Source organism: Schistocerca piceifrons, chromosome 5, assembly GCF_021461385.2.
Source record: "Schistocerca piceifrons isolate TAMUIC-IGC-003096 chromosome 5, iqSchPice1.1, whole genome shotgun sequence".
Classification (NCBI taxonomy): domain Eukaryota; kingdom Metazoa; phylum Arthropoda; class Insecta; order Orthoptera; family Acrididae; genus Schistocerca; species Schistocerca piceifrons.
The window spans coordinates 334,523,026-334,546,868 of NC_060142.1; the positions used below are offsets into that span (position 1 = coordinate 334,523,026).

Below are 23,843 nucleotides of genomic sequence, written 5' to 3' on the forward strand. Positions count from 1 at the left end.
CAAAATATACTCTGCAATTGCACAGAGACATCATCCAATAAGATGAAATTTTCCTTTTATAGAGTTGTTACTTGTCACAACATAATGCAATTACCAACTTGCTCTCCTAATAATTTTGGTTATACGGGTTTTTAAAACAAGTTTTGTCCAAAGTAGAATATCACCATGTCAGCATAAATAGGACAGTTTACAAGCGAACACAATTTGTCCCCAAGTTGGGGAACATTTATAAACAATCTTCTCCTCTGTCTTCAGCACTTGACAAATGGTCAATTGAATTCAACATGGTTTTACATGTCATTAAGATGTTATACGTTAAACAATACAGGAACTGCAATCAATGTTATGAAAACAGAAAGTGCTCAGAATTGTACATTCAGTGATTAAAAATGTATAAGTAAGAGTGCAGTCCACTTTACATGAAATAAAAATGAAACCCTTTGTGTCATGTGGGTGCCATATCTGTTGAATGCTGATGAAGATGAAATTTGAAAATGAATTTTTAACATTTGAAGCATGTTAAAAGGATCACATCTGATGATCTGAGATGAATCTGCTACCTTAATCTGCTTCATTGTTATTGTTGTTGTTATTATTATTCTGGAATGGCTGAAACAATAATTGGAGGCTCTATACAAATCATTTTAATCTACAGTTTGGTGAGAAGAATTCTGGATAACAAAAATGAAAAAGTTATAACTAATTGGCACAATGTACCGGTCCACAAAGATGCTTTGGTAATGAATGAAACAAAAAATATGCATTACAGGGACATTTATTCTATTCACAAGATTTAGTATAATCTGAATTCCCCATATTTTGAGATCTAAATGTATTAAAGGGATTTATGGTCAGAAATTTTTTTAGAGCAATCACGGTCATTACAGCTACAGATCAGTATTCTGCACATCACTTTATAGATGGAATATACCAGCCGGGAGAACATTCAGACAAAGCACATCTATATAAAATGAAACTACACTGCTATGAAGTTTTTTATGACGTAAATAAATGCAGTATTTCACTGCCAGTCCAAAAACTTGTCAGCTTGCCCTGGTAATGACTGCTCTGCATCAACTTTATACTGTTTTCCCTAAGTCTGGTTCAAATAAATATCTTGAAATATTTAATAACAATATTACTTTTAATAAAACCACTTCTTTCTTTCTTTTATTACCAGGTGGCATGTATGCACTGCTCATGCTACCACACGCAGAAGTGTATGGATTCCCAAGGATTAAAAGTTGCTTGTAGAAGTGCATAGGCTTATTTCACTATTAACATTATAAACTAAGATGGTTTACTACTTATTTATAAATGAAGCATTTAATATATAGTTGTGAATAATTATAGTGTAAATGCTAACATAAATATATGTTGGCAATTTGTCAATTTTTTAATTGGACTAGGGCACAATGCCTATCGAGGGAAAAAAAAACACCACTAAGGATTTCAATACATGGTCTTCACAAACAAGAATATGTAATCATCATCATTGCCTTTTTGATTTTAGCCTATATGATAATCACAGCAGCAAACAAGGTATACAGTAGATAGTCTCGTAAAATTTAATAAGTAATATCAACCTACACTAGTAACTGCAGAGTGACAATTACTAATTATGTGAAATAAAAAGTCATAACTTCTGAACAGTTTGTGTTAGGATGTTCAAACTGCACAGTTGGCCGCGGGGCACGATGGGAATTAGTATGCGCATGCCTTCTTGTCGGCCATTGGCATGCGTAAATGTCACTGTACAGCATGCCTGAGCACGCAACACTATATGAGCAATAACAGCCCAACTGCGGCTCAAAGTAACTTTGCAACCAAGTTCAAGCTGAAGGCAACTGGTCCAAGTGTACTAACTAACAATCAACAATTTGATTCACAAGTTTGAGAGAACAGTCAGTGTTGGTGATGACAGTGTTGGCAATAGTGGTTGTCCAACAGGGGTGAAAACACCTGAAAACATTGAGAAGACAAGTGCTGTGTTTCAAACCAGCCCCAGGAAATTGATCAGCCAAGCTGCACAACACGTGGGACATTGAGACACTGTGACAAATTGTTGTTGAAAACCTGTATCTCTTCCCATACAAAATTCAAACCCATCAGCCATTAAGCCATGAGGCCCTGGACCAGCGTTTGGGTTTCGCCAACATTATTGTTCACAGAATGGACGAACAGGACTTTGAAGTGAATATGATTTAGTTTAGTGACGAAGCTCACTTTCATTTGGATTGGTCCATCAACAAGCAAAATTGGCGCATTTGGGGAAATGAGAATCTGCATTTCAAAACTGAGAAGTCTCTTCATCCTTAATGGCTGACTGTGTGGTCTGCAATGTCCAGTCACGGAATAACCAGTGCAATATTCCTTGATGGCACAGTGACTACTGAACGGTATGTGAAGGTTTTGAAAGATGATTTCATCCTGATTATCCAAAATGACCCTGATTTCTACATGATATGGTTCATGCAAGATGGAGCTCAACCCTGTTGAAGCAGGAGAGTGTCTAATGTCCTGGAGGAGCACTTTGTGGACCACATCTTGGCTCTGGGTTCCAAGAGGCAGCTTGCGTGAGCCTCGATTGGCTGCCATATTCTTCGGATATGAACACATGCGACTCTTTTTGTGGGGCTGTATTAAAGAGAAGGTGTACAGCAATAACCTCAAAACCATTGCTGAGTTGAAAACAGCGATTCAGGAGGCCATCGACAGCATCAATGTTCCGACACTTCAGCGGGTCATGCAGAATTTCGCTATTCGTCTGCACCACATCACCATGATGGCAGGCATATTGAACATTTCATAACCTAAATCCGAGTATCTGTTGTGACATTTACATGTTGAATGAAGTGTGTGTATGATGTACTTTTTTTTCATATAGCTCAATAATTGTCACCCTGTACCAAAATAACCAAGTGGAAGAACTTACACAGTGGTTGCACCCAGTCCAGCCTGTACAGATGAGCTTATTGCTATAGCCTGAATGGACGTGGGTGCAGTTCCTGTAGCTGTTGATGTAGCGGCACTTGAGATGAGGGAGAAGCCAGATGCTGCAGTTGAAGGTAGGCTGAAGCCAGTAGCAGCGGATGTTGTCGCCACTGTGCTTGTTCCTGCTGGCGCTGTTGTTCCTGATGCAGCAGCTGTTGACGTAGTGGCTGTAGTTTTTGGTGTTAGTGTCAGTCCTTCACAAATAACAAACCATTTAGTCTAAAGTATCTTAAATTTTCTTAAAATGTTTTTCCTTTCAGCAAAAAAACAGATGAGCTCACTGAATGTGAAGTTTTACTTACAGACTAAATTTACTCCACATTCTCATCCCAGATAAATATCTGAACTTCTCAGATAATATGTACTGATCTTTATGATAATAAACTACAGAAGAACAATAAGAAAAGTAACCACAATGGTAACTGTGTAAATTACTCTAAGTACCACTCACTAACCATTGGCACTGTCAGTATTTAATGAAGCAAAGTCATTCAAGACAGAGCAGTAATGTTGCACAAAGAACAGTTTTGCCAGAGGAAGGGATTTCATGAGTGGTTGCTCCGGATGAATAGGCAGTGAACAAATTGCAAGCATCTGGACTCTGGGGTCTCACTGTAGCGTTGTTTCTCAAATACAACATTTATATCACTTAGGTACTGAAAATCTTTTTTTTATTTTTCATTCTGAGAATGTAATACAGCTATTCCATGACAATGACCTAATATCACAAAAAGCTCCCATATGACAATCACGGATTTTGCTGAAATTTTGTGTGAACATTCGTACATGTCCATAATGAACACTGATAATGTTTTATTATCATTAATGTTCAAAGAAATTTTGGGCTTGCAGCCGATTGTTGTTTAATCCATCATACAATATTTTGACTGAGCAAATGCCAGTCTTCCTCAGGTGAGCAACTGGAAACTGACAAAGAGCTGCTCTGTTCTGGAATATAAAGTGCGCTCCGAGTATTCTATGCATGCATCAAAATCAAGCTGACAGACAGACCACATATCCCAGTGGCAGCCTCCTCACTGGAGGAACTGCAGAACTCGGCTGTCCTCTGCATTACCGCTTGCCATGGATGATGGCGCACTCTGTCGTCTTTGATTACAAAAGATCGTGGGGATGATGGGGTTCCATGCACTATAACCTTGGTAGGCACGATTGCAGTTCATCAGATTCTCCACCAGGCGTTATTTACCTTGGATTCTTTAATAATGGAGTAAGAAAAATATACTGCTTTAATATAGTTATATAGAATTATAGTTCTATCATACTCTATTGAACATCCACTAGAAATACAGTGTTTGGCAGTAGCAGACTTGCTTGGTTGAAAAAGGCAAGTGCAATATTGATGTTCAAGTGCAGCATTCTTTCAGAGTGTGTGGGGTCCATCCTATATAAGCCATACCACACTGACAAGGTATTTTATTAATTCCAGCATTCCACAATAGCAAGTAATCCTACACTGGTCCCAAAAGGTCTGCTATATTAGAGGATGGAAAGAAAATCACTTTCACCTGGAATGTACAGATGATTCTTGCTATTTTAAATGAAATGTTGCCCACAAAAGGAAGAAAAGCTAAAGATTTTGCTGATGTGTTTTCCTCTTGTCCACTTGCTTTGGGTGCTTGTTTGGTTTTAACTGACAGTACTCTATTAATCTGCAGGGTGGAATATCCATTTTTCTCAACACTGTCTTCGAGCGGGCAACCTCGTTTAGCAAACCATCTACATCTGAGACAGTGTGAGCTCTGTGTTCGATTGTCTTCGGCATGATCATAGTCTGCAACAGGTGATGACAACTTGACGCTTGCAAATGCAAATCGGTACGAGTGCCATTACGATAAACTGAAAGCTCCAAGAGCCATCATACTTTCATCTAACCAAGACAGCCAAGAAAGGGGGACAACCATCTTCCTTTATTTCCAAAATGAATGTTGTTACAAATAGAGTTGGGGTGGTGAAGAAACTCCCTCAATTTATCTTCTCCATGAAGCCACACTATGAAAGTATTCACCACATACCTCCAAAATACTTTTGGGTTAAGGGCAACTTAGTGAAGCACTTTCTCCTCAAAATTCTTCATAAAAAGGTTGGCCACCAAGGGAGACAGAGGGCTGTCCATGGCAATGCCATCAGTCAATTCCAAATTTCTTGGTTTAACATAAAATAGGTTGAGGATAGAGTATGCCAAAACAAAGCAGTAATGTCCACCTGCAACTTTATGCAAATTCATGCCAAAGAACCTGGAAGAGGGACATTTGTAAAATGTGACACTACATCAAAGCTAACCAAATGGCCAGAACTGATTAGACAGAGAGCTGAGTACTGACATGATGTGAGCATTTACCCACCAATGGTCTCAACAAAGAAGCTAGATGTTTAGCTAAAACATATGTAGGAGCTCCAAAGTTGCTCACTATTGGATGTGATGGAACATTTTCCTTTTGAATTTTTGGAAAGTCATACAGTCTTGGTGGTACACAGTCATGTGGTCTTACCCTACTTACAATCCTCTGAGGTAAAATGGCTCTGAGCACTATGCAACTTAACTTCTGAGGTCATCAGTCGCCTAGAACTTAGAACTAATTAAACCTAACTAACCTAAGGACATCACACACATCCATGCCCAAGGCAGGATTCGAATCTGCAACCGCAGTGATCACGCGGTTCCAGACTGAAGCGCCTTTAACCGCACGGCCACACCGGCCGGCCCTGAGGTAAAGAGGAGGAATTCAGTAGTGCAGAACTTTTCTGTTGCAAGTGTTCTGTGGGATCACAATCAATTCTCCAACAGGCAGTCACTTAGCAGACCACATGTCTTATCTTTTTACACACTATATGGTAACACAACAGTTGCATTACATTTATCAGCCTTCAGTACCATTATATCAGTATCCTCACACAAATTTCATAGTGCTGCCCTTCTGTTGAGGTTACGTTACTTATTTCTTCTGCACTATGCAATGGACAGTGTTGTACAGCTCCTTCAGCACCACTCACAAAACTTATTGCAGGTGGTGTTCTAGGTGTAGATGCAAAATTTGCGTCACTTGTGTAATACAAATAGAATTGTATTGTCCAAATTTTTCACCATAAATTGACAATGGAGCATCGTGTAGTTACCTCTTGTGGCAACAAATGATCAAAATTTTGACATCTGTTGAAAACTTGCATCCTTATGAATCCAACTGAACTTGGCCAAAATCATTCCATCAACTCAATCCCATGCAATAGGAGAGGGATGTTCTGTAACCTTTAGATGTAACTGGTACAATTCTTCTAAAATGGCATCTAATCTTCTTCTTTTATAGCAATTCCTCTCTTTTGACATTAACATGACTAGTCTTCTCAGTACTTTTCCATGCTGTGGCAGTCTTAATAAAATGTGTCACTCTGGCAAATTTCAATATTATAAAATGGTCCTGACATCTCAATAAAATAGTTAAAGTATTTAACAGTTTTGCTCTCTTACCACATTGTTGAAACTTTGGACATGAGGCCATCTCCTCCCCATAAAAGCGTCCGATCTGAGTTTAAGTTTTAAAATTTTCCCAGCGAACTGAATGTTCGAACAAATTTCATGCTTGTAGCCTATCATCTTCACATGGGCCATTTGAGACTGACAAAAAGCTACTTTTCTGCAAAATATAGCGCACTGTGAGGACTCCACGCATGTGTCAAAATCAAGTTTACGGACAGAAAACGATTCTCTGGAAACTCACCTATCCTCTATGTTACTGCTTGCTGTGACTGTTGGCGCACTCTGTTGTCTTCAATTACAACAAATTGTGGAGATGATGGGGTTCAATGCACTGTCCAACTGGTAGCCACTGTCAGGTCCATCAGATTCTCTGCCAGTCGTATTTCCGTATATCCTGGCATAATGGAGTACCAGAAAGATATTGTTGTGGTCAGAATTATGGGTCTATAACACGCCATTGGATGTCCAGTAGAAGTACAGTGTTCAGCAATCGCAGGCTTACTTGGTTACAAAAAGTGGGTTCAATGTTTATGTTCAGTGCAGCATCCTTTCACAGTATGTTTGTATGTACTATGTAATCCATACAACACTGACAAGGTATTTTGTAAATTCCAGCCTTTTGCTAAAGGAAGACATGCTTTACGGATCCCTAAAGGTCAACAATCTTAGATGGTGGACAGAAAATCAGAGAATTCTTGCTGTTTTAAATGAAATGTTGCCCACAAAGCTAAGACAAGCTAAAAAATTTTGTTGGTGTGTTCTACTCTCTTAAACCGACTGTATTTTGGAGGTACATGAAATTTTGTGGGTATGTGAATGATACTTTCATAGTGAGGGCCTCATGAAGAAGACAAACTGATGGGAGTTTCACTACCACCTCAACTCCATTCATAACAACATTCAGTTCACTATGGAAATAGAGTATGATGGTTGTCTGCCTTTCTTGGCTGTCTTGGTTAGACAAAAGAATGATGGCTCTGAGACTTTCACATTATTGTAAGCCCAAACATACCGATTTGTATTTGCAAGCGTCAAGTTGTCATCACCTGTTGCAAACTATGAGCATGCTTGAAAACTTGTACACAGAGCTCATGCTGTCTCAGATTTTAGATACTTTGCAAGAAGAGCTCGCCCATTTCAAGACAGTGCTCAGAAAAATGAATATTTCACCCAGCAGATTAACAAGGCAGTCAATCAAAGCCACGAATCAGTAATCAGACCAAGAGGACTACACACCGGCAAAATCTTTAGCTTTTCTTTGTTTTGTGGGCAACATTTCTTTTAAAATAGCAAGAATCCACTGTAAATTTAAAGTGAAAGTGATTTGGGATCACTGAAAGATGACTTGTTATTTCAGGAGACGAATTCACAAAATAACTTGTCAATGTGGTATGGCTTGTATGGGATAGACGGCATGCACCGTGAAAGAGTGCCACACTAAACATTAATGTTGCATTCACATTCTGCAACCAAGTCCACCATCGTCGAACACTGTACTGCCATTTGACATCCAATAGAGTATGACAGAACTATGATTCTTACCACAGCAACATCTTTTTCACACTCCATTATTAAAGAATCCATGGCAAATAATGCCTGGAGGGGCATCTGACGAACCACAATAGTGACTACCAGTTGGACAGAGAACAAAATGCCACCATCTCAATGATTTGTTCTAATCAAAGGCAACAGAGAGCAATAACAGCAGTGGCAAGGAGTAAGGTGGAGCACAGTTGAGTTCCATGGTTCCACCAGCAAGGGCACTGCCACCGGGAATTGTGGTCCACCTATCAACTTGATTTTGACGCATGTGCAGAATACTCACAGCACGCTATATTGCAGAACGAAGCACCTCATCATTGGTCTCCGAAGCTTGGAATACTCACAGCTCGCCATATCTTGTGGAACAGTAGCTTTTTGTCAGTCTCCAATGGCCCATATGAAGATGACTGGCGGGTGCCCAGACAGACTATGGTGTGATCAATTAAACGATGATTGGCTACAAGCATGAAATTTGTTAGAACATTTAGTTCACTGGGAAAATTTTAAAACTTAAACTCAGATCGGACGCTTTTATGGGGAGGAGATGGCCTCATGTCCAAAGTTTCAACAATGTGGTAAGAGAGCAAAACTGTTAAATACTTTAACTATTTTATTGAGATGTCAGGACCATTTTATAATATTGAAATTTGCCAGAGTGACACATTTTATTAAGACTGCCACAGCATGGAAAAGTACTGAGAAGACTAGTCATGTTAATGTCAAAAGAGAGGAATTGCTATACTAGAAGAAGATTAGATGCCATTTTAGAAGAACTGTACCAGTTACATCTAAAGGTTACAGAGCATCCCTCTCCTATTGCATGGGATTGAGTTGATGGAATGAGTTTGGCCAAGTTCAGTTGGATTCATAAGGACTATCTGTAGGAGAACTCATTAACGACACCACAGGAAGTGTGCAACAGAAAACTTCTGCACTACTGAATTCCACCTCCTTACCTCAAGATATCATCAAGAGGTTAAGACCACATGGTTGTGTACCACCAACACAGTACCGCATCCCAAAAATTCAAAAGGATTGTGTTCCATTACACCCAATAGTGAACAACATTGGAGCTCCTACATATGTTTTGGCTTAACATCTTGCTTCTTTGCTGAGACCATTGGTGGGTAAATGCTCACATCACATCCATAACTCAGCTGACTATCAATAGACTGGAGGCTCTCCGCCTATGCAGTTCTGACCGTTTGGTAAGCTTTAATGTTTTATCACTTTTTACAAAGATACCTCCCACAGATGCTTTGCCACTAGTCGACAAAAAGTTTCAGGTGGGCATCACTGCTTTGTTTCGGCATACTCTAGCCTCAATCTGTTTTACATGGTGTAGCAATAAAGAAACTGGGTGAGCTGTTGTGTGTATTTCCTGCTTTGTCAACAAAAAAGAGAGGGTGAGTACCCTTGGGATTTTCCCTGACATGCATACAAAATTTCACATCGGTGTGGTGGTTAGAATGGCTGTGAGCCTTCTTAGAAATTGTTTCGTGAAGTGGAACTACATGTTAACATCAAATTCCTCACAAAACTTGGAAAAGTCTGCCACTTAACATTTGTTGTTGCAACAAGTTTATGGTTATCAGTGTTCATATCACAGGCAAGTTTTCAATTGGGTTAATAGGTTCAAGGACAGAAGGGAAGATGTCAAAGACCTTCCACTTCAAAAACTGCAGAGAATGTGGAGAAGGTCGGTAGAATTGTTCGAGAAGACCACCGCCCATGCGTTCGAGCAATTTCAGAACTGGCCCTTACCAATAAAGAAACAGACATTTTGCACAATGATCTGAGCATGACAAAGCTTTGTGCTAAAGTGGTGCCAAGAATCCTCAGAGACAAGCAAAAGTAAAAGCATCAATCTATATGATGTGATACAATGAGGCTTGTTTGACGATTTTGAAATATTTTGATTTTTTTGTGTGAGATTGCCCTATAACTGAGAAGTTTGAAACAGTTTTTTTTTTTTTTTTTGGCCTTGCACTGTTATTGAATTGTGGCCATTTTTATTTGTAAGAACACAATGGTTTTGCAATTTGGAGACATTAATGTTAATTTGAATATCTCTGCACTGTGTTAAGTAACAACATTGCAGTTAACATGACTGATTTTAGAGAAGTCTTCTCTACAACACTGTTGGTGAACCAAAACATCCCAAATGCAAAAATAACCAGTCAAAATGACTTCTGAAGTTTGGTCTTGAAAATTTAGAAAATCCACTTTTTAGACCCAAAAATAACAACCAAGGAGTGATTTATCAAAGTATTTTTTTTCTCTAGTTAGATATCATAAACTACCAGCTTTGTATAGAACAAGAATTCTGACAAATGTTTCCTTAATTTTTTATAAGTTTCTGAAATTTGAAAATCTTTATTTTTTGTAAAGTTTGGGACTTCTTATCTCTAGTGAGACTGAATAGAAAAATTCGATTTTTGCACATTTTGTACACCTACATGAAGCAAAGTATTGTAAAAAAATTCAACATTGGTATCTGACTGAACAAAGATATGAATTTTGAAAATCAGGAAATAATTCACATTACAATTGCTCTCAGGGTTGTTGCCTACTTAAATGGTTTATTATTTCATTGTAATGAAATTTAGTGTAACCTATACTTACTTTACACTATCACCCTATATAACTAGTTAGTACTATTTATTTTAACAATAAAGTATTAAACAATATGAGCTTTTGCTTTCGTTCTATGTTAAAAAGTTGCCCATTTACATCTAGATTTATTCTCAATTAAGTAGTACATTATGACAAGTTCAAAATGATGTAAGTACAATAATAAACTTGTGTAATTTCTCTGTTGATGAGAAGGCTACAGTTTGGTGCACGAGTTTAGTCCTCAAGGCAAGTGCATACAGGAGCTCAGTACACAGGCAACAAGTCCTTACATGAACTGTGTACTCCCACTACATTTGCTGGGTGTGGCATTATTGTACTCAGTCTGTTCAGAAACCTATGTCAGACTGAAAGTACATACTCCATTGAGCATGTAGAATATTTTGTGCACTTTTGTTGTGAGTGTAATTTTTAATTCACTAAAATAATTGTAAAATTTAATAATAAATAAATTTGAAAGACTAATTGGAATACAATAAAACGGATGAACAGTGCTCTATTGGATAGGTAGTAAGTAAGTGTGTCACAAAAAAGGTTACAGTTCAGGTTCAAAAAACTTAAAAAATGTTAGTGACTTCGATGAAGATACTTTGTTTAAATTATGTGGATGTTTCTCTGTATCATTAGTTTGTGAGTAATTACTGGAAATTCCCTGTTACTTGTTTACTTGTTACTCAAACATTTATCGTGAATCCAGAATCAGAATCACGTAACCTTGTTAATGATATTTATGTTCCTACTGAGGAAGCTATTAGCAAATTGGATTTTGCCTGTTCTTATTCAGGGTAATCTCTTGCTTCAAAAATAAGAAAATTTAGTAGCAGAGAAAGAAAAGCAGCCATTGAAAGCAAGGTACAATGAATTTCAGTCAAAATTAGAAAAGACTTAGAATTATGCTTTAATAATGCATATACCAACAGTATTTCTAAAAAATAAGAAAGCCTACCTCCAGAATCATCCGACACCGAATATTTGAGCGTAACTGAGAAATTAGAAAGTAAGTGTTCAGTGACACATAAAGAGGAAAAAGTAAAAATTTTAAGTTTGCTCTTTCACTCATGATCAAGAGAAAAACCAGTTCACGAGTTCAGCGTTTCTGTTCGTTTGGTTAGACTAACATGAAAATTAGTGAAAGAGCAAGGCATTCTACGAGTTTTAGGAAAGAAAGAAGGAGTAGGTACTTGTAAAGAAACAACTGAAAAGATCCAGCAGGTTTTTGCAAATAATAAAAACAGTAGAATGTGCTCAGGTAGCAAAGATAGTGAAAGCGTTGTTATAAATGGAGTGCGTAACAAAGCAGAAATGACTAGTGCTGCCACATATAAATGAACTTTATGTAGCTTTCAAAAATGCTCATCCTGAATGTAAAATTGGAAGGTCAAAATTTTGTGACTTTCACTCTTAAGTGGTGTATTTTGGCTGGCTCCTCAGGAACATGCTCCATATGTGTTTGTTTATATCATCAAAATGGCAAACTGATGACTGCAGGTGCAAAACTCAATGATGTTAACTACAAGGAGTTACTAGATTTATGGTTTGTGACACTAATAATTATGACTGCATGGTGAGGTTACATGATAAATGTCCTTGTAAAGAAACTGTTCTTGAATTGTTTAACAAATCTGAAAAGGAGCTGCTCAACCAAGAAACTTCATACAGTGGATCACAACCAACAGGGCTGAAATGCTAACAGAGGTTACATCTCAGGAAGAGTACTTTGAATCTATAATAGATAACTCAGGAAATCTCAGAAACACACCACTATGTTTCTAAAATCCGACAAGTTTTTGAAGGACAAAAAGCACAACTGCTAACAGAGGTTACATCTCAGGAAGAGTACTTTGAATCTATAATAGATAACCCAGGAAATCTCAGAAACACACCACTATGTTTCTAAAATCCGACAAGTTTTTGAAGGACAAAAAGCACAACTTTATAAAACTGAATACATAGTCCTAGCTGATTTTGCAGAAAACTTCACATTTGTGGTTCAGGATGAAACACAATGGTACTACTGGGTCCATGACAAGGTAACAGTGCATCCATTTGTTGTATACTTCAAAAATGAGAAAGATGAAGTTTGTAGTTCTTCAGTTTGCAATTTGCATTTTCGTTGTTTGAAATCTACTAGTGACAAAGTTTGGATACTAATGAAAAATGTATTTAGGAAGCTTTCAGTGCTTCAACTTACCACAGCAACTGGGAGGTCTTATTCTATATCACATAGCTGTCTGAAGAAATAATTGTTCTTAACGCTCAACCCTAGGATAAGAAGTACCACATCTCGAAAGTATGTTAATAGAAAATATTTATTTTAAATTTTTCATGATAACAGTAATGTTTAGTTCAGCAATATTTTAAGTTTTTGCATATAATTCAGAACCGTATCTTCAATAATAATTGATTACGTCTAGCCAATATCACACAGCCATAAGATCAATTGTGTGCAATGTGAATTATTTCCTTATTTTTAAAAATACATATCTTTGTTCACAGTCAAACATCAATGTTGAATTTTTTACAGTACTTTGCTACCACATGTGTACAACATGAGCAAAATCATATTTTTTTATTCAGTCCCACCAGAGGTAACTAGCCCCAAACCTTAGAAAAAAATATGGATTTTAAAATTTCAATAATTTACAAAAAATTAAGGAAACAACTGTCACTGTTGTTGTTCTATATGAAGCTAGTTTATGATATCTTAAAAAAAAAAAAAAAAAAAAAAAAAAAAAAAAAAAAAAAAAAAAAAAAAAAAAAAAAAACACTAATAAATCACTCCTTTGTTATTTTTGGGTCTAAAAAGTGAGCTGTCTAAAATTTTAAATATCAAACTTGGGAGGTCATTTTGACCGGTTATTTTTGAATGTAGAGTACTTTGGGTAACAAACTATGTTGCAGAGAAGACACTCCTAAAAATAATCATGTCAACTGCAAAGTTGTAACTTAACACAGTGCAGGCATATTCAAATTAACACTGATTTCTCCAAATTGAAAAACTTGTTTGCTAAAAAATAAAAAGGGCCGCCATTCAGTAACAGTGGAAGGCAATTTTTTTTTTTTTTTTAAAAAACTGTTTTGATGTTCTCAATTATAGGGTGATAACATAAAAAAACCAAAATATTTAAAATGGTCAAGCAACTAACTAAATTATTTGAGCACTTCACCTGGATTGACCAACATCTAGTGGACTGCTGTGCTGACATTCTTGAAAACATTGAAAATGACCCTGATTATCTCAGCAAAGTAATTAAGTGTGACGAGACAAGGATATTCCAATACGATCCAGAGGCTAAGCAACAAACCATGCATTGGAAGAGCCCTCAATCCCTACAAAGTAGAAAGTGCACATGAGCAAATCAAAATTCAAAGTGATGATGCCTGAAGATCAGACTGTCAATCACACTTATTACGAAACTGTTCTGAAGACCTCTGAATGTGTATTGAAGGAGACCAGATTTGTGGAAGTATCGCGCAGGGATTCTTCTTCAGAACAATGCACCAGCCCACAACGCAATGTCTGTGAAAAGATTTTTGGTGAAAAAATAACATTCCAGTGGTACAACATCCACCATATCCATATGACCTAGCACCATGCGACTTCTTTCTCTTCCCAAAACTGAAGTCTGCACTCAAAGGAAACAGGTTCGAGTCCACGGACGCAGGGCAGGAAAAAGTGACAAGCCTCCTCAACAGTATAACAGAAAAAGACTTGCAGCACTGCTTCCAACAATGGAAATTCACACAGAGCAGTACAGGGATCAAGGAGGAGACTATATTGAAGGGGACAACATTTCAGTTGTGTACATTTTTTCAATAAAGAGTTAGAGCATGAGTCGGGTTTCTTTATTTCCACACCTGTTATGTTCAACTAAGAATATTTTGAACAGACTGACGACATTGCCAAGGACAGCCCTGTATCTCCACTGGGGGCTAACCTTTTTACAGAGGATTTCGAGAAGAGAGCACTTCTCTGAACTGCCCTTACGCCAACAGTGTTTTGGAGGTATGTGGACAATACTATCACAGTGTGACTTCATGGAGAAGATAAATTGAGGGAGTTTCTTCGCCCCTTCAACCCCATTTGTACCAACATTCACTTTGGAAATAGAGGAAGATGGTTGTCTCCTTTCTTGGCTGTCTTGGTTAGATGAAAGTATTATGGCTCTTCGGGCATTCAGCTTATCGTAACCCCTATTAGTTTCCAGTTTTCTTGGATTCAGATGCACACACACCACATCACCTCAGTGAAGGTAATCACATCCAAGAACAGTTACGAAGAAAGCAGTACTGGAAGGTGTTCATGTGTTGATGTTTTTCAGAAAATATGAAAGTTTTCTGTACCAATAGTTACTGTTTATACTTCGGCATGATGTATACTAATTACAGGCTCTACATATGTGTAACTTCCTTGATATTTTTCCTTTAAAAAAAGATACCAAGTGAAGTAGCACACTATTAAGGCACTTGACTCCCATTTAGAAAGAGAGGTGTTCGAACATGTGCCTAATGTGTCCTATACTGTCATGCTGAGTGGTCAAAGGACAAATAAATAAATAAAAAGCAATAGACTGAGATGACACTCACGTCTAGCACATAATCTTAATCTGACAAGAACTACTTTGTTCAACTAACTTCAGGATTAAACTTACATAGCATACTATGAAATTGGTACAAGCAGCCTACCTGGCGCAGGATTCATCATACTACCTTCTAGCCATTTCTCTACTGTTCACTCTTTAAGAGCGCACAGGAAAAATGAACACTTAAATCTTTCCATACAAGATCTGATTTCTCAGTTCATTACGATGATCATTTCTCCCTCTTTAGGGGGACACTGACAAAAGATTTTTGCATTTGCAGGAGAAAACTGTGATTGAAATTTCACGAAAATATTTCACCGCAATGAAAACTGCCTTTGTTTTAATGATTGCCACTCCCAACTCACGTACCATGTCCATGAGAATACAAAATAACTTTCCCTCCTTTGAACTTTTTTGGTGTCCTCCATCAATCCTGATATGGTTCTCATGCCGTGCAGCAATATTCCAGAAGAGAATGGACAAACATTAGTGTAGGCAGTCTCTTTAGTACACCTGTTGCACCTTTTAAGCTTTCTACCTATAAAACACTGTTTTTGGTTCACTTTCCCCAAAACATACATGATCATTCCAGTTTAGGATAATTGTAATTCGAATCCCTCAATATTTAACTCTTGGCAGCTTTTAGATCCGTGTGATTTATTTTGTGTTTACACTGATGGATCTAAACAAGAGAATTTCATCAGTTTCAGAGCAGTTTTATATTTACTAAATAGAATTGCTGGCTATCCTGAGGACACTTGAACAGATAAGATGAACTTATGGCAAGAAATTCACCCTGCTCTAACATCCAAAGTGCCCTTCTTGCCAACACACACATGTATCCATTAGACAGGATGGTCCAGGCTGACAAAGAGAAGGAAATCCTAGGGCACATGGGAATCTGGGGAAATGAACATACTGATGCAGCCAACAAGATGGCAGTTCACCTAGGAACAGTTACCACATAAATGACAAGGAGGGCCATGTATTATTGGGAGACTGAATGGCTGGATGTGAGGAGCAATAAGTTGCAGTCAGTAAAACCTACAAAGCAACCATGCCTTGCTCCCTTCTGGCTACTACAAGCAGATCAAGTTGCCCTTAAATGGTTACAGATGGGACACTGTCCCCTAACACATGATTTTCTTCTCTGGTGTAAGGAGATACCAGTGTGTGAAATGTGTAGAACACAGGTGTCAGTATACCAAGTATTTTATTTGTATTTTTATGTTCTGACCTGAGAGGTAGTCCGAGTCTTCCACAGGATGTTCCCTACAAAATGGCCAATGAGACAAGAGTGGTATAGGTTTTAAAGTTTGTGTTGCATGGCTTCCTTTTCAAAATACTGCATGGGAGATTTTAGTGTGTAAAAGGATGGCTTGTTCATCCACTATTATTAAGCACTCACCCACATCATTATACGATTTTTTTAAATATGCTTTTGTACTGTTATTTTATACTGGGTTTTACCTGCTTTTTGGGTTATTGGTTTTAAGGTATTCTTGATCTCAGTATTGAATTTTAAACCTTGATTTGTGTCCGTGTGGTTTCCTGCTCCCTCGCCCCCCTTTTTTAGCTAATTATATTCAACCACCACCCAACCTTTTGTTTTCAGTAATAATGCTTATGACCCTCCATTTCATTACCCTAAAAGCATCATCATCATTATAGATAATGGCCCATAACCCATAACAGTTATGTTACTTTTTGGTAACCAGGTCCAAATAAACCTATCTAGGGCTAGTGGTGTCCATCAGTTAGCACCATCCGGTGTTGTGGGAAGCTTAAAGCATATAATGCTGAATGACCAAAGCATAATTTTTTTATGTTATTAAGTTAACTAGTTATATGTATCTACAAATGTTTGATATAACCAACTGAGGTAGTGCATTTGTGAAGACTGTAGTCTCAGATTCAAGAGGATAAAGGTCCATGATCCGTTTGGCAAGCCCAGTTAAGGTTTTCCTACATCATTTCAGGCAAATGGTGAAGTGGTTGTTCCAACTAGGTCTCAGCCAACACCCTGTCCTGCCCTCTCCTCATTAAACATGAGTGTATTTATTTCTGTATATGTGACACCTTTTTCTTCTATTAAGCAGATAGATCTTATATATCATTGTAAACTAATCGTTGAGCGAATAAATTAGTGAGACTGGTATGATAATAAGCATTACCTCTTTAAGAGGTATATTTTTGGCAGCTTGAGAGTTTACAAGAAATTAATAACGTAAATATTGAGACAAAAAATATCTGTCATTTCAAACCACTCACTCCACTGGAAAGAAAGGCCTGGAATAAAAGAAAGAACCATGAAGTAATACACCATATGCAGCACAGCAGAAAAGTTCTTAGCATATATGTAAATGAATTTGATGGAAGGTCTGAGGTTAATGTCCTATCATTCTCAAGATGATCAATGAAGAGCACAAGCAAAAGCTGGACAAGGATAATAAACAAGAAATATCTTAATCTAAATGGTCAGCAAGCAAAACACATTGACCTTCTGGCAAGAGAGTTGAGTGATTTACCAGCTGTCTAAACAAGTACAGTATTTTTAAACATTTTCTTAAGAACTGGGCTCAAAAAGTTGAGTAAACTGAATAACTTGCTGAATTTTTCATCGGATTTTTCCCCCCACAGGCTGATATGCTGCTTAATCACATTATAGAACACACTATTATAGCATATCTTACAGCTATCTAATTTACTGGTTAAATCTCGCTCCATTCACGCACCTCACTCAGTCATGAACTTGTAGTTTTGAAGAGATAAAAATGAAACTGTCTCTTCAGGTTTCTTATGAAAGTGCAAGGCTTTAACAGTACCAGTAATATAACATAACTGGTTGTTGTAGAAATTTTCGGCAATCACTGCTTTGATTCATCGCGACAAACAGTGTCTTATTGACTGGGTCAGGACTCTCGACGTCGAACGTAACTGCGTATTGCGTGTCTACTGCGTCAGATGCAGGTAAAATCAATTCACGCAACTTTTTTCCGGGATTTTTCAACGACCGAACGAGAGCTTTCTTCCACTAATGGAATTTTCCCTGTTTTGATTTTACTCCTGACTAAAATGTTATTTTAGTGTTGTCTCTTAAGTATTTTCCAGTAAAAAACTTCTGAACCACTGTTTACACAGTCGCGAGTAGGCCTAATTTTTCGTACACATATTTTCATTGTTTTCCGGTAACTTAATTGTCTTTCTGTCACTAAAAACGATTTGCACCATGGGTGTAAAGTGCCTGACGTGCCGTAGAATCGTTAGCTCCGGGGTCTGGTGTGATGGATGTAGTAACTTTTTTCATTGGGGCGATTGTAGTGGAGTGGGAAAATGAGCGAGACTCATCAGTGGTTCTGTAGGCTATGCAGTAGAGATAGAAAGATTGTGGAGCAGGAGGGGAAAATTGCTGCCCTTCAGGTTGAGTTAGATGAGGCTAGGCGAGAATTGGGCAGGTTAAGGGGGAAGAAGGGTAAACAGGGGTGGGAAGTGGCAACAGGCATAAGGAACAGGCCAAGAAATTCTTCTGACACCTTTGTTATTAATGTGCAAAATAAGTTTGACCTGTTGCCTCAGTCAGAAACTGATGAGCCTCTCACAGAAGTAGATGTAGACAGGGCTCAACAAGCTTTCAGCAGCAAATTGAATAAGAATGTAGGGAAGTCTGCAAAGAGAAAGAAAGTCTTGTTGCTAGGTAGTTCACATGCTAGGGGTGTGGGCCAACTTCTGCAGGATGAATTAGGGTCAGAATACCAGGTCACAAGTTTTTTCAAACCTAGTGCTGGACTGGGACAGGTTACAGAGGATTTAGGTTCAGTATGTAGAGGCTTTACTAAGGAAGATACCGTGGTTATTGTGGGTGGGGCGGGCAACAGTATTGACAGAGATCCGGGGTACAGCATAGAGTGTGACCTGGCAAAGATTGCATCAACATCGAGTCATACCAGTGTTGGGTTTGTGTCGGTTCTGGAGCACCATGACCGACCTCATTTGAGCTCTTCTGTCAGGAGAGTTATTTTGGAGTTGGAATGGCTACTTGGATCTGGTGCAGGGTCACACATTGGTATGGTTCCTGTTGATTCACTCTGCAGGTGGGACTATACTAGACATGGCCTACACCTCAACAAGAAAGGGAAGGGTAAACTGGCTGGGCTGATAGCAGGAAATGGGGGAGGAACTATATCTCATGGTGGAAACTCTTTTTTAGTGTAAGATCAGTGTCCAGTGGGAAACTCACCCAGGCAAGTACTATAGATGTTAAAAAAGTTCAAGATACTCACAAAAGTATAGTGAAAAATAATGTTAGTATATTTCATCAAAATATTGGGGAATTGAAGAATAAAATTGATGAGCTTCTGCTTTGTTTAGAAGATATAGAAACTGAGAATGTAATAGATGTACTATGCCTGTCTGAGTATCACACTGTCACTGATATGCAAAATGTTAGCATCAATGGGTACAAATTAGCTGCACATGTAAGTAGAGATAATATGATGAGAGGAGGAGTTGCCATATATGTACAAAGCTTCCACAGTGTAAAAAATTTTGTGTAGAGCAAGATATGGAAGCATGTGCCACTGAACTTAAACTAAATTATGGCTCTTTCATAATTGTAACAGTGTATAGGTCCCCCTCAGGGAATTTCCAGCTATTTCTAGAAAACTTGGATGCTTTGTTGTGCTATCTGTCAGACAGGGGGAAGCAAATTATCATTTGTGGGGATTTCAATGTAGATTCCCTGAAAGAGTGTAATAGGAAGAATGACCTAGTAGTATTTCTCAGTTCTTTCAATTTGAGCTCTGTCATTGATTTTCCTACTCGGATAACAAAGAACAGCAGTGCATTGATAGATAACTTTTTTATAGACCAAGATAAGTTTAAGGACAAAAAATGCTTATCCTGTTGAGAATGGTCTTTCAGATCATGGTGCACAGCTAGTTACAGTACATGACATAGCTCCATGCAGTATATCAAATCATACTTTCAAAGCAGTGCATTCAATTAACAATATAAATATTGCAAACTTTAGGGAAAGCCTACAGCAGCTAGAAAGGGGATAAGTGTATAAGGAACCCGATGCAGACTTGAAATATCACTTATTTCACAATACATTTTTAAGGTTATTTGAAAATTGTTTCCCCAAGAAAATAGTTAAACATAATTCCAAGAAAACATATAAAAAAACCTTGGCTAACTAAAGGAATAAGAATATCTTGCAACCGTAAAAGAGAACTGTATCTAACAGCAAGAGGGAGTACTGACCCCGAAATTGTTCAATATTATAAAAGCTATTGTGCGGTACTAAAAAAATTTATTAAAAAGTCCAGAAGCATGTGTATCATGTCTGAGATCAGTAACTCTGATAATAAAATTAAAGCAATTTGGAATATTATTGAAAGGGAAACAGGGCAACCAAGAGCACAGGAAGATTTCAGTGCCATAAAACTGAATGACAAGTGTACTAACAAACAATCAGAAATTGAAAATATTTTCAATAATCATTTTTTAAATGTTGTGGAGAAAATAGGATCTAGATCTTCACTAGAAGAGGCAAGGCTACTAATAGAAGAGGCCATACCTGTGCAGTTTGAAACAACTGTAATTCCACCAACCTCTCCCTCTGAAATCAGTAAAATAATAAACTCACTGAAAAGCAAAAGCTCTTACAGAATTGATGGCATTTCCAGTAAGGTACTTAAAGCTTGTTCCCCACAGATAAGTAGGATTCTCAGCCACGTATGTAATAGCTCTTTGGAGCAGGGTGTTTTCCCCGGTAGACTGAAACATGCCATTGCATAAAAATGGGGATATGTCGGATGTCAACAACTACCGTCCAATCTCTCTTCAGACAGCTCTACCAAAAATTTTTGAGGAAGTAATGTATTCAAGAGTAGCCTCCAATATTTGCAAAAATTAAGTACTAACAAAATGTCAGTTTGGTTTTCAGAAAGGCTTTACACCAGAAAATGCTATATATGCTTTCACTGATCAAATATTAAATCCTATGAACAACCGGACATCACCCATTGGTATTTTTTGTGATCTCTCAAAGGCCTTTGATTGTGTAAATCATGGAATTCTTTTAGATTAGCTAAATCATTACGGTTTGAGGGGGGCAGTGCACGAATGGTTTAATTCATACTTAACTGGAAGAATGCAGAAAGTTGAAATAAGTGGTTCATGTAATGTTAAAACAACAGCTGATTCCTCAAACTGGGGGGGGGCTAATCAAGTACGGGGTCCCACAGGGTTCGGTCTTAGGTCCTTTACTGTTCATGATAGACATTAATGACTTACCATTCCACGTTGATGAAGATGCAAAGTTAGTTCTTTTTGCTGATGATACAAGTATAGTAGTAACATTCAAAAACCAAGAACTAAGTGATGTAATTGTACATGATGTTTTTCACAAAATTATTAAGTGGTTCTCAGCAAATGGACTCTTTAAATTTTGATAAAACACAGTATATACAGTTCCGTGCAGTAAATGGCACAACTCCAGTAATAAATATAGACTTTGAACATAAGTCTGTAGGTAAGGTACAATTTTCAAAATTTTTAGGTGTGTCCATTGATGAAAGGTTAAACTGGAAGCAACACATTGATGGTCTGCTGACACGTATGCTATTAGGGTTATTGCAAATTTTGCTGATACGAATCTCAGTAAATTAGCTTACTATGCCTACTTTCATTCACTGCTTTCATATGGCATCATATTCTGGGGTAATTCATCATTGAGTAGAAAAGTATTCATTGCTCAAAAACGTGTAATCAGAATAATTTCTGGAGCCCACCCACAGTCATCCTGCAGACATCTATTTAAGGGTCTAGGGATCCTCACTGTATATATATATATTCACTTATGAAATTTGTTGTTAATAATCCAACCCCGTTCAAAAGTAATAGCAGTGTGCATAGCCATAACACCAGGAGAAAGGATGATCTTCACTATGCAGGGTTAAATCTGACTTTGGCACAGAAAGGGGTAAATTATGCTGCCACAAAAGTCTTTGGTCACCTACCAAACGGCATCAAAGGCCTGACAGATAGCCAACTAACATTTAAAAATAAATTAGAAGAATTTCTAGATGACAACTCCTTCTACTTATTGGCTGAATTTTTAGATATCAATTAAGGGAAAAAACTTAAACATTAGTGTCATGCAGTATTTTGTGTAATGTAATATCTTATACAGACATCTTTTATTAACCTGACACGTTCCATATCATTACGAAGTGTCGTATTCATGATCTATGGAACAAGTATTAATCTAATCTAATGGGTACAGGTAAAAGTTAATGAGCTTCCCATTACGACGCGACTGTCTCACAAGCTGGTACCAACACATACTTAAAAGCCACTTCCCTGTATAAACACAAATTTACGCACTTGCGTTGTAACATAACAATAAGCCTTGTTTCGAACATGAGTACACAAACAAATCGAAATTAACAGATGAAAACACAATTCATTTCACATTCCACGGTCTTCGATAAGTATTAAGCGTCATTATATTAGAATTCTCACAAAAAAGGGCATTATCTTACCAGTACTCGCCGCGGGAAGAGATAAGGTAAAACCAGTAGCAGGTTTGGAAACAGGAGTTCCGAAGGTAAAATTCATCCTCACAGTGTTTCAACGTATCGTTTGCGCCTAATACCGTCAATATGTGTTATTATCCACGTGCAAGGTAAAGTTCACCACGTTCATTATAAACAACCAAATACAATGCACATCAATTTCAACTTCGCGCAAAGCCACAAATAAACACACCAAAGATTATTTCAATGTACGCATTATAGATCGATTTCAACATGCGTCTCACACTGGTGCAAATCAGACGAAGTATCCTGCAGTGCAGAAAAGCTTGCACGTGGAAATGTGCACACACTTATTAATAAATACATTAATCTTTGTTCTGTAGATCATGAATGCGACATTTCGTAACGATGTGGAACGTGTCCCTTCAAAATAAGTTTTCTTTACACAAAATAATAATTTTTGTTACAGGTACTATTTTATGTCTAAGAATTCATCTATTGAGTAGGAGTTGCCGTTCAGAAATTCTTTTAATTTGCTTTTAAATATTGGTTGGCTATCAGTCAGACTTTTAACACTATTTGACAAATGATCAAAGATTTTTGTGGCAGCATAATTCACCCCTTTGTGTACCAAAGTGAGGTTTAATCCAGAGTACTGAAAATCATCCTTTCTTCTAGTGATGTAGCCATGCACTTCACTGTTATTTTTGAATTGGGACGGGTTATTAAGGACAAATTTCAGAAGTGAATATATGTATTGCGAGGGTACTGTGAACAACCCGAGTTCCTTAAATAAATATCTGCAAGGTGATCTTGGGTGGGCTCCTGCAATTATTCTGATTACACGCTTTTGTGCAATGAATACTTTCTCTCTTAATTATGAATTGTCCCAAAATATGACGCCCTACGAAAGCAGTGAACGAAAAAAGGCATAGTAGTCTAATTTACTGATATGTTTATTACCAAAATTTGCAATAACCCTAATCCCAGAAGTAGCTGAACATAATCGTTTCAGCAGATCATCGATGTGTTTCTTCCAATTCAATATCTCGTCAA

At 37.6% G+C, this 23,843-nt stretch overlaps 1 protein-coding gene across 4 annotated transcripts in view; it reads right to left on the reverse strand.

The window, feature by feature from the left end:
* LOC124798299 (nuclear pore glycoprotein p62) overlaps positions 1-23,028 on the reverse strand; it is a 35,966-nt gene extending 12,938 nt beyond the window's left edge. The window contains exons 1-3 of one of the 4 annotated variants that reach the window (XM_047261632.1): positions 22,794-23,028; positions 17,518-17,535; positions 2,936-3,161 (exon numbers count right to left, since the gene is read on the reverse strand). In XM_047261632.1, the coding sequence (XP_047117588.1) occupies positions 2,936-3,161; positions 17,518-17,535; positions 22,794-22,869 (320 nt within the window). In that variant the 5' untranslated portion in view covers positions 22,870-23,028. Of the gene's footprint in view, positions 1-2,935; positions 3,189-17,517; positions 17,536-22,793 lie in introns of all 4 variants that reach the window. The other 3 variants (XM_047261634.1, XM_047261633.1, XM_047261631.1) reach the window with 3 other exon arrangements.
* Between the last annotated feature and the right edge of the window lie 815 nt (positions 23,029-23,843).